The 11,780-nt window shown below is 32.6% G+C and overlaps 2 protein-coding genes across 4 annotated transcripts in view; one reads left to right on the plus strand and one right to left on the minus strand.

Annotated features, from left to right (window-relative positions):
• The window catches only part of LOC106458911 (cysteine-rich with EGF-like domain protein 1), a gene marked incomplete at its 5' end in the record, with an annotated part of 16,181 nt that extends 11,313 nt beyond the window's left edge, over positions 1 to 4,868 (plus strand). Inside the window, 2 exons of the mRNA XM_022385286.1 lie at positions 2,515 to 2,743; positions 4,390 to 4,868. Coding sequence (XP_022240994.1) covers positions 2,515 to 2,743; positions 4,390 to 4,577 — 417 coding nt within the window. The remainder of the gene's footprint in view (positions 1 to 2,514; positions 2,744 to 4,389) is intronic.
• A 2,637-nt stretch (positions 4,869 to 7,505) lies between these two features.
• The window catches only part of LOC106458912 (major facilitator superfamily domain-containing protein 4A-like), a 38,243-nt gene continuing 33,968 nt past the window's right edge, over positions 7,506 to 11,780 (minus strand). For 2 of the 3 annotated variants that reach the window (XM_022385288.1, XM_022385287.1), the window contains exons 10-11: positions 10,786 to 10,900; positions 7,506 to 9,363 (exon numbers count right to left, since the gene is read on the minus strand). In XM_022385288.1, coding sequence (XP_022240996.1) covers positions 9,176 to 9,363; positions 10,786 to 10,900 — 303 coding nt within the window. In that variant the 3' untranslated portion in view covers positions 7,506 to 9,175. The remainder of the gene's footprint in view (positions 9,364 to 10,785; positions 10,901 to 11,780) is intronic. The other variant, XR_002610464.1, reaches the window with a different exon arrangement.

Genomic DNA, 11,780 nt, shown 5'->3' on the forward strand with positions numbered 1-11,780 from the left:
AGCCACTAGGATGATACCTGGGATGGTGGGATTGTCCTATGAGGAGAGACTAAAATCTCTAAATGTGTTTTATTTGGAGAGGAAACGATCAGAGGGGATTTGTTTGGTATTGGTAATATAGATCCATCAAACTTTTTTGTGTTAAGCAGTGAAAACAATAGGACAAGGGGTCATAAATTCAAATTTTGGCAGCATAGGAGTCATCTGCAGTTTAGACAGTATTTCTTTTCATAAAGGGTGGTTGTCTTTTGGAATGAGCTGCCTTCAAGATTAGATGAATACATGAGTAGTAAGGGGTGGTTATAGTTGGGAGCTGAAAGGGACATCCTTGATGGGCTAATAAGCTTTTTGTCCCTTTAAAATTTTCTGAAAAAATTTAATAATAAAAAAAGGATATTACTGACAGCAAATCTTCTCAACTGATGAATGCATTCTAATCATTGTAAGCAAGAATGGTACATTAACCATATTCATTAATGAATTAATCTTTAGTTTTGACCAATATAGGTAACTTAGTTTGATCATAAGTTACTGATAATAAGTATTAGGGTCCTTTAATTATCCATTTTATTTGAGAAAACTTTAAAAGTCTTAGGCTTTTGATATAAACAAACATTATTTAATGCCATCATTCCATGCCTAAATTTAAATGTTTATATCTAGGACCGTCTTCTTCATTTTTAACCAGTTAACCCTCAAATTACTGACTTGCTTATATACCTTTCAAAGCCAGTGGGCTCTACATATTTCATCATGTTGAGTAATTTTATGTTGTTGTTTTTTTTGCCTGTTGCAAAACTCAGTGTAAATTACTGAGCAAAACAAGAATTTGTGAGATTAATAGCAATATTGACAATTTTTTTTACTTAAAACATGGTATGTTAATAGGGTATATGTCATATACCCCATAAACAATTTAGTACACAAATGATCTAGAAATATTTGTTTAAAAATCAAATAGGACCTTGCTTGTATTTCTGGGTTTTAAAAATAAAATAAATGTTAAAACTTTTCTAATTTATTCTGGTTTTGTAGCAACATACACATTTCTGTTTTCATATTCAAAGTATGGATCTTACCAGATTAGTGAGAGCACCCTTGTTAAATATTTGGTACAAACATCCCATCATTCATACCAGCCTTAGCCATAAAAAGTGGCACATGGATAGGAATAGTCATTTTATGATATAAATACCAAAATAAGTTTTTGCACCTGACATTTCTTCAATTACACAAGGCCAAGCAATTGGTTATTCTAAGGATTGTGACAGTGAGAGATACGTTGCTCAAGATATTTGATTGTGAAATTGGTGTAATCATCATATTCTAGTACAATATTACTACAGCTCAAAGTTTACATGGAAGGAAACCATCAGTGACAACATCTACCAAATGAACAGTTACTGAACAAAGTTTTATTGATCAAAAGATAAGCTCTAGAGGGATCGCTGAAACTGTTAATTGAGCCAATGAACAGCACAAATGGTTTTTCATAAACTCGGGTATCACGGATGAGTTAATTGAAGAAAACCCTTGCCATGGATGTTATCAAGGCTCAGGGATATGAATGGCTAGAACAGATGGTAGATTGCTTAATGTAGTTTTTGAGGTCGAAGTATTTATTGATGAATCCAAATTTCAGCAGTGCATATCATTTGGATAGATGTGCATGTGGAGAGGTTATTCAATTAAAATGTGTACAATCAAATATATAGGCTGTAATGCTATGGTATGGGGTGGTATTTGGTACTGTGGTAAAACTGATCAGTTGTTTATGGAAGGTCAGCTTAACATATAGATCCTTTCAACTAATATTTTTACCATTTTTTATCCAGGATTGCCTTAATTATGGAACTGTTGGACACATATTTTTTAGGAGTGTTGAACATCTTACCATGCTGCTTGAACAATCATTGCATGGAAGACATGAAAATGCCTCAAGCTGGACTTCAGAAACCAGATTTATATCTTACTGAATTTCTTTGGGAACATCTCAATAGCAAACTGTGATTAATCCACCCATATCTACATAACATGAATCAGTTGAAGACTACACTCACTCCCATATGGGAAACAATCTAGATGAGGCTGTGATACAGAATGATTACCTGCTTAATTGCATTCAGGCTCTGGCAGATCCAAGAGGAGAAAGGTTCTACCAGACATTGAATTTTAAATTTCATGCTTGTACTTCCATGTACAACACAAGTGTTTTGAATAATAACTTTACCCCTGCTATACTTTTGCTCAACTTATTCTATCAGGGATCTGTATATAAAAAATTCTAGTTCAGCTACTTTGAGACTGGAGACAAAGTAATGGTTAAGAACATGCAAGTATGATTAATTGTATTTTTGTCCTGCAGAGTGAATAGAAGCATCTAAATTTGATTAGCTTGTCTTGTTTCTTGCAATTACTAGGAGAGGATCAGAAAATGTAATTATGTTTTGTTTCTTTCAGGGAGTGGAGACAAGTAAAGGATCTGAAAGTGTAATTTTCTTCTGTTTCTTTCAGGGAGCAGGGACAAGGAAAGGATCAGGAAAGTGCAAGTGTGATGAAGGTTATGTTGGTAGTATATGTGATAAATGCAAACTTGGCTATTTTTCTGAAACAACATATAATGGTGATACAGTGTGCCAGAAGTGTGACAAATCGTGCAAAGGTCACTGTCGAGAAGGAGGGCCAAAAGGTTGTGAGGTGTGTGCAGATGGTTATCATTATATGGTTGATAAAGGATGTGTTGGTGAGTTGATTTTTTAGTTTTTTCATATTCATTAAAATTATAAATAAGTCTAGTTGATTCACATAGAAGACATGGCCGTACATTTTAAGATACTCATGTTCCTTCTTCTGGTTCTAGATATCTAAACCTTAGTTAGAAACATGTTAACTACATTCATTTATATGTAATAAAAAATAATTTTAAGTATATATATATATATATTTCTTCAGCATGTTACAACAGTGTGTTTTGATAGTTGTTGTTCACCATATAATATTCAGTAAATACTCCTGTAGTTATGTTTCAACAGTCTGTTATATTTCTTGCTGAATATATTCAATAGATAATACTTGTCACTTTCCCATGAAACTGCAGATTACTTCTCACATTACTTTATACAATCTACATTAACCTAAATAGTTTATAAACTGCTCTATTTAATAGCACTTAAACTTGGCCAATTACTATTTTCAAACCTGAGCTACATTAGCAGTTGTTCCCATGAGGTGAGGTCATAAAAGTCTTTGAATGAGAGCCTGTACTCATACAATTAGAAAAAGAGAAGGAAAATGATGATTTTTTTCAGGAGATACTACTTGACGATGCGCATAGATGTAAATTAGAACATTTGTTTAATTTTTCTTTGCAAAATACACTAAATATATGCTACAAAATTGCAAAATATAAATTATATTTTTTGAATAAAATATTATTGAAATAGAGTTCAAATTATCATTCTTACATAAAGCTTGAAACCCGATATGCAGGTATGCAGTTGACCCCTGAAAGGTTGTCTGTGGTCTATAGGTTAATCACTCTGCCTTGTATGCATGGAGATTGAAGGTTTCTGTATTTCAGACATTCTTCAAAACCATATAGAAATTCACATAGAAATAGTTATTAAGATCTTAGAGAATGGAAATCAGGAAAGGAAATGGCATTTAGGAACTAGGTACACGCTTAGAAGGAGCAGTGTGGTAATAGGTATAAAAAAGATAGGAGGGTCTTATTTTATATTCTAGCTTGTTAATATTGGTAGTTTGGGTTTCTAATTCATAAGAAACTATAGACTTTGTATTTGTACATCACAAACATCTTATTTGAACCAATGCTGCATTCAACATACCACGTGACACACAAAAATCGATATTTAGGTGTGTTTTTATAATATTTACTTTCAAATTAAGAAATTAAGTAACATATAATACTAAAATTTGAATTATAATCTACAATTTCATACCAAACTTATTGACATAGATTTATAAAATAGTAGTTCAATAAAATTTTAAATGTAATTCAACAGATGCGATGACATGGCCTTTTACCTGTGAAGATAGGTTTAATAAACATCTTCAGTGGTACTAAACTTAACCAATGAGGGGAAAAAATGCAAACTGAGAACTAGGTACACGGTGTGTACCTCCATTTCCATCACTGATGGAAACATCACAACTCTTAAATTGTTGAGCAATATGGCATTGTTGTTGACACTGTATAATTAGAGACAGGAAACATCACTCACTGTCTCTGTTTCAAAATATTGCCATTGGATATGGTTGATGTGCAGGTAACATTGGATATGTCTTACCAATTGTGTGGTTTGTTTTCAAACGTGAAATTGAACTATATTTTGATGACAGAATATTGATATTCTGTATACTTTACAGATAAAACTGAAATGAATCCTGTTGAACAAGGTACTGGTGTTTCAGATGGTGTTAAAAGAGAAGATTCCAAAATAGACCAACATGAAGGTGATGGAGACAAGGAACATAGAACAGATGATTTAGAAAATCAGTATTCCAAAACTCCATCTTCAGACAAACTTCCAGTATCTGTTCATGCTGAATTTTGATGCTAAAAATAGTTCAATATTGTGAACATTTTAACTGTCAACAATTCCATTTTATTTTTAAAAGTTATTGTTTGAAAATTTTAATGTAGATGAAGTGACAAAGCTTTCTTTCTCTTGTTCATAAAATACACTATCTTGAAACACAACATACACACTTTTAGTTTTCTTTGGTTTTTATACACACACATGATTACATGTGTGTGATGTGTAGTGTGAACGTAAATGATAAGAAAATGAAAATTTTGAAATGTATTTTCAGAAGGGGCTTTGAATAAAGCATGCTGAAGACTATTATGTTTCAAACTTTCAAAATTAAACCAATGAAACAAACAAGTTTACAACTATTAGGGTAAGAGCAGAAACTTAAAGTAGAAAGAAAAAAAAATGTAGCTATTAACCTTGTTTTAGAACTGATATGTTGTGAAGATATTAATATAGATCATTTTTTTGACATTCTTCCATAAAACATTGGTTACGATCAGGTTAAGTCACTTATTTTCTGGATTCTTTTAAAGTAAATCACATCATTAATTCTCTACAGTACAACTTATGGCTCTTCCCAACACCTGCTTAACTTTAGAGTTCATTCTTTTTTTCTTTTTTTTGATGGGGATTGTACAGACATACAATGTCACCTCGATGGAATCCAATCTTATTACCATAAACATTATAGCAAATTTAAATTTTATCAGTATCTGATTTAAGTCTTTCTTGGATAAAGTCATGTGTTGCATCAATGGTCTTTCTTAATCTCTCTCAACATATACTGTGTAAGACTCTTCTGAGTGTCTGTTCTCCTGATGAGATTACAGAGGTTGCATAGGTACTCTAAGGTCTCTCCAAAACATCAATGATGGTGTATTGCTGGTAGTTCCATGTACTACTGTACAATAACTCATTGTTAAGAGTGGAAGATTTTGAACCCACATTTTCTAATGTTCATCAATTTACGTGGAAAATTGATGTAACAGAGTGTGATTGTATCTCTTCATTGTAGCATCAAAAGATGGATGAGGTTTTTTTTTGTTTTTTTTTATCCTAAGGGTCTGACATATTTATGCTGATAAGCCCAAGTAAAAGTTCTGTCTCTGATCTGAGTGAAGTTCCATAAGCACACCATATTGTGAGACAAACTTGTGGAGTAATTTCTTCCAGATTTAGGTATGCTAATATAGGAATAGTAGTCATTTCCTTCTTCAGCTTGATAAATTCTTGTTCACAATCTGTAATCCAATAAAACTTATCTTTTCAAGTAATTTATGTTGAGGATGGGATATATTAAGAAAGACTATGAAATGACTATAGTAAAACCACAGTCCAAGAAGCCATCCTTGGTGCTGGCCAATTTTAGACAGAGTTAGGCTATGATGGTTCTGTACAAACTCCTTCTTGCTGACTATGTGTCCCATGAAACTCACCTGTTGACAGAATAATGCACACTTCTTGAGATTCAACTTAAGGTTCGCTTTCCTCAACCAATCTTCCTTAACCCTTCAGAAGTGTTATAAAGGTCTTCCCATGTATGATTATGTCATCTAAGTATAAATAGTATTCCATCCACTACTGTGTTGATATGAGGAACTCTGGATTGATGAAACACATCATTGGTAACGGATAAAGCAAACATGTTAAGGATGGAATACTATTATTATTCACTTCTAGTTCTTAAAAATCCCTGAGGGACTAGATAAAATATTTAATGTTAAAAATATTATAGGCCTGATACTAATGCCATATGACAAGTATAATTAGTTAAAGTCAGATTAGTTCTGTTATTCACAGCTTGTATGTTTAAGTAAATTATTGTTTGTGTTATTTACATAAATATTAATTTTTTTGCTGCGATATCTGTACCATCCTGCTACATTACTTTATAGTTCATCAATATGTGCTATAGTAATTTATCACAGATGCCAGTCTACTTTAAAGGTGCACATGTGGATCAGTTGTTAGGAAGGATTTCATAAAGTTTTGCAATAAATTAACATCACTATAAAACACTGCTTAAATAGAAATAAATTTGTTTTTCATTTGTCCAGATTCTAGGTTGCAAAAAGCTTAGTTTCGTATATACTGAGGACATACATTTCTTTATTCTCTTATAGTGCATGATGCAAAGAGTTCTTTCATTTCTATATGTAAAATATGACATCACTAGTGAAATACTACATAATTATGATGGTTGTCTTATTGACTTAGGCCTCTTAGTGAAATGCAACATCATAAGGATGGTAGTGTTTTTTGACTTAGGTTTATTACTGAAAGATCATTAGGAGAGTAATGTTTTATTGACTTATTATTGAAATCTTAGTATATGGATTTAGAACTAACCCAAATTTTTAAGCTGCCAAACCTCATGAGGTATTAATGGGATTATTGCTGCAAATATTGCTAACAGCGTTGGAACCCAAGTGATGAAACAATGCATTCTAATATTTATAAATAAGAACAGTATATTTAATTAACTATACACTTACCCAATTGACTTTTAATTGTGAACTTTAGATCTATGTACATAACTTGTTTTCATTAGAGGGTAATATTAGTGATGTCATTATGCAACATGACCTTATTACAAATTGAGTTGAGCACCAGACAACAATATGAGAGGTTTCGCCTTTAGGTGCTGACTCATCTGGAGGCCTGCTGCTTGGCATGAAGTAAGAGAGAGCTCCTTTACTGACATTACAAGTAGCTTTCTGTCTCTGTACTGTCCTTTTGATTCCCCATGTTTTGTCTTTCTTTACTACATGATACAGTACTTAGTTTCCAGCAGTCTTATTTTCTGTGAATGAAGACAAGGATCTTGCATGTTCGCGGTGCTGTCACCTTACCAGTACAGAAATGCCAGTGTTTTATCGATCTCCAGCTAAAAGATGTTATTATGAAGGAATGATATGTGAACTATAAAGGAGAGGAAATTAATGTTTTGTGCACAAACGGTGGATGTACATGCAGTTCTCAGAAAGATTCAGTTACTGCAGACTTGTCATTCCTCAACTTGAGTTTTATTTATTCTTAAAGTGCATTACACTTAACAGCTGTGTTTTCTTAGTACACTGACAGACATTCAAAACTTTAAAAGTTAAAGCAATAGAAAAGCTTACAGGAACTTTAACCTCTGGTTACATGAATAGAAATAATAACTCCACCTGGTTATATGAAATGAAATCTGCCTGGTTACATGAAATGACAATAAAGATCTTTAGCTGGTTATTTCAAACGAAAAATAAAAATTATCTGATTAAATGAAACAAAGATAATAACCACACCTAATTATATGAAACAAAAATAAGTTCTTCTTGGTTACATAGAATAAAAAACAACTGCCTCTAGTTACAAGGAAAAAAAAAGTCTGTCAGGATACAAGGTTAAAAAAAACATTATTTGGAAACATCACTAAGTACAACAGTAGATCCAACTTCTAGTCTTTTATTAGTATTGATGAGATCAGCAGAAACAATCTATAGTACAAGATCTGGTGTAATAGGATCAGTAGAAACAACTTGTATGTCATTTGGAATAATGGGATCATAGAAACAACCTGTAGTATGTCATCTGGTATAATAGGACCAGTAGAAACAACTTGTATGTCATTTGGGATAATAGGATTGTAGAAACAACCTGTAGTATGTCATTTTGGATAATAGGATTGTAGAAACAACCTGTAGTATGTCATCTGGTATAATAGGACCAGTAGAAACAACTTGTATGTCATTTGGGATAATAGGATTGTAGAAACAACTTGTATGTCATTTGGAATAATGGGATCATAGAAACAACCTGTAGTATGTCATCTGGTATAATAGGTTCAGTACAACCAACATGTAGTATTTCTTCTGTGATAATAGGTCAGTAGAAACAACCTGTGGTATGTTATGTGCGTTAGTAGTATTGTTGTATCTGTTATATCCTGAGGATTAAAAACAATAGAAATATATTAACCTTGGTGGATTTTTAAAAAATAGCTTGCTTTGTTTATAACGAATGTTGTACATCTGGAAAATAAGAAAACAAGTATTGTTAGTTCTTTTACATTTTTGTCATTGTTGTATCATAGTGATTAATCTAAACAGAAATTAATTTCCTGCCTTTCCATATAACACTATTATTACAACAGTCGGGTATAACCAAGTTTAACATTTTTCCTTATTGCCATAGAGCTATATATATAAACAGGTGTTCAAACTGTGGTCAGATGTGAGGGAAATTATTTTATATTTGAATTTGGAAAATGACTAAAGCGGTCTCTGAGCAGGAAGAAATGAATTCAATTTCACAAAAGTTATGAAAACAGTAAAAGTTTAACTATGGGCTACACAAAAGTAGGACTGATGCTAATAAGTTTAAATATGAACTACACAAAAGTAGGATTGGTGTTAATAACGGTTTAAAGACCGAACTCCATAAAAGTAGTACTGTTGTTAATAACAGTTCACATATGAAGTACAAAGTAGGACTGGTATTAATAACAGTTTAAATACGGACTACACAAAAGTAGGACTGGTGTTGATAAAGATTCAAAGACGGACTACAACGTAGGACTGGTATTAATAACAGTTTAAAGACCGAACTATATAAAGGTAGGATCGCACCTCTTAGCGAGTTTGGAGCAGTTCCTCACTTTCCGAGTCGCTGTACTTATCTCCAACACCATTTTCCGAGTGTTCGGGTGTTATGCGTGAGTAGTGACACACATGTTCCCTCATGAGGCCCGAAGACTTGCGCTCAGCTGACATCTTGGTGATAATGTTCCTCCTGAGAAAGGCCATCAGTCCGGATGAAGCTAAGGAAAAGAGTGAGGTAAAATGTTCATAACCATGTTAACAGAACTTTGGTGTTAAATGCTTTTAACTGTTGTTACAGAACTTTAGTTTTGAATTTTATCTACATTGCTTCAGCTCACTGCAGATAGTACTTAGATATTAAAAGTCTTATTCTTACAAACACAATAAGAAACTTGCAATTGCAGCCTCGCTACTCTTGTATCTACAAATCTCTATACATTTTGTACCCACTCTAACTGGATATATTCACACTGAAGGGGAATGTTCTCCAAATTGAAGATAAAAATTACTGCTCAAATCTTAAAATGACATGCCTCCTAAATAAAACAAGTGCATAAGGGGACTAATAGAGGTAAAGTTAATATTATCATAATTATACACAAAACAAAAATGTCATGTGAAGTGAATTAACATTATATAATTCAATTTAGTTTTCTTGCAAATTAGGATCAGTATTATATACATTAAGAGCTATTAAGTAATAACTATAAAATCGAGGGCAGAGACTGATTAAGTAGACACAAACATGTTCCACATTAACGGCATAGGCGTCTTTCTTCTGAATAATTAGCCAAGATGTTATTTCAAGGTTATAATTTCTGCTCAGATAATACAAGAAAGGGTATAAGTCTCTGGGAAAGATCCAACTTTATTGTGAAAAGGATTAATGACAGCTCGTTAACCTTAGTTAAGTAACAGTTTCCCAAAGAAAACGTGAAAGTGAAGCTAATAAGGACGTAGTGGGTAAAATTCTGCATTTAACCTTGGACTCCTGTATTGTGGTTTCGAACTGATACAGTCTTAATGAACTTTGTTCATTATGTAAAGCATGTAATTACGAGTTCTTACATAGAGTGAGCGACCACCTGCTTTGTTTCCGCATTCTTACAAGTTTTACAACATCTAAAATCTATATAAATGTGGGATGGAATCTGAAGTCTGTCAAGGTTCTACCAATCTGCCAGCTACATCAGAAATGAGGCTTCAGCCAATCAAACCCTCTGCTTCACCAAAGTAAGTGTTAGCTTCTCACTGAATATGGTTTGTTCTATAGTTAATTTCTTAGAATTGAAAATTCATTTTAAAGGTAAGCTTGTAATGCATTGTTAAAACTTTCTTTAAATATAGAAATGTTTAGTGTGGAAATATACTTTGAAGAATGTATAGTTCTTGTTGGTGTTAATAAATGTTATGTTTTTCATTTACAAAAATATCTGATTATTTTAATTGTTTTTATTTGACTGCAATACCTTGTATTTTTCAAATAAATACTACTTGTAACGAGTAACTGTCCCACTAGTAGTGCCTATTACATTCTTTTCAACAATTTAACGCCATGGATACAGAAATAAAGCTTTCGAAAATGAGTAATTAATCAGAAAATGGTAGATAATTATACAAATATTAGACAAGCATTGTACCTGAGTAATTCATGTTGTGACCAACCAACCACAGCGCCATGTAGAAAATTAATAAGAGAAAGCATAACACAAGTCCAATGACGACGAAGCTGATTGGACCAGTTCTGCCAAACTCCTATCAACAAACAGTATAAAGAGATAATTACCATTAACTTCTGATCAAAGCAATCCACTAACATAGGTGAGAAACAACAAAAAAGAAGAAGAAGAAGAAACTTGGAATCCATGTAGTTAATTAAAAATAATGTCTAAACTAAATTACTTATAATGATTAAAACGCATTGATTCATCAGGTGGTTACCATCTTTGTTAATGATATTGTAACTGTAAAGAAGTTTAATGCCTGAAATGAATTACTACGACATATGTTATTGTTTAACCATAGATTCGGGTAGCATGATGGTACTGATAGTACAGTAAAAAAACTAATGTCTATGACAGTAAAAAAGTAATCAATTAAATGAATACAAGAATCGCACAATAAATGGTAAAAATAATGAAACTTTAAACGTTTTACGTAATAGCAAAAAAGTAATTTACTAAAAAAGAGACTAATAATGGCTGGAGACGGCTTGAATGGGTAATGAAGAAAAACTTTAATATAAGTTTAACATAACAGCAAATGTACAACGTTTTGACAAGGTCTTGTCGAAGTTTTTATTCATTACCCATTCAAGCCGTCTCCAGCCATTACAACTAACCACTGTTACGACAGCGGAAGTCACGTGACTCTGGTAACACGTCATGATATTCTCGAAGGATCTTGACTTTTCCTGGCAACTCTAGTATTTTCTAAGCGCCCTATTTTATTTTATATATGCCCTGCAACTAAAGCGGAGATACGAGGGCAGATAGATAGAGATAGAGACAGATAATTGAGTTAAGCGAGCGGTAGTGACCGTAAGTAAAGTAAGTGAATCGTTGTGAATTATAGCGTGTGTTAAGTAAAAGTGACTGAGGAAATTCTTTGTATTGCAAAGTTATATTGAGAAAGA

Source organism: Limulus polyphemus, unplaced genomic scaffold (genome assembly GCF_000517525.1).
Source record: "Limulus polyphemus unplaced genomic scaffold, Limulus_polyphemus-2.1.2 Scaffold533, whole genome shotgun sequence".
Classification (NCBI taxonomy): Eukaryota; Metazoa; Arthropoda; class Merostomata; order Xiphosura; family Limulidae; genus Limulus; species Limulus polyphemus.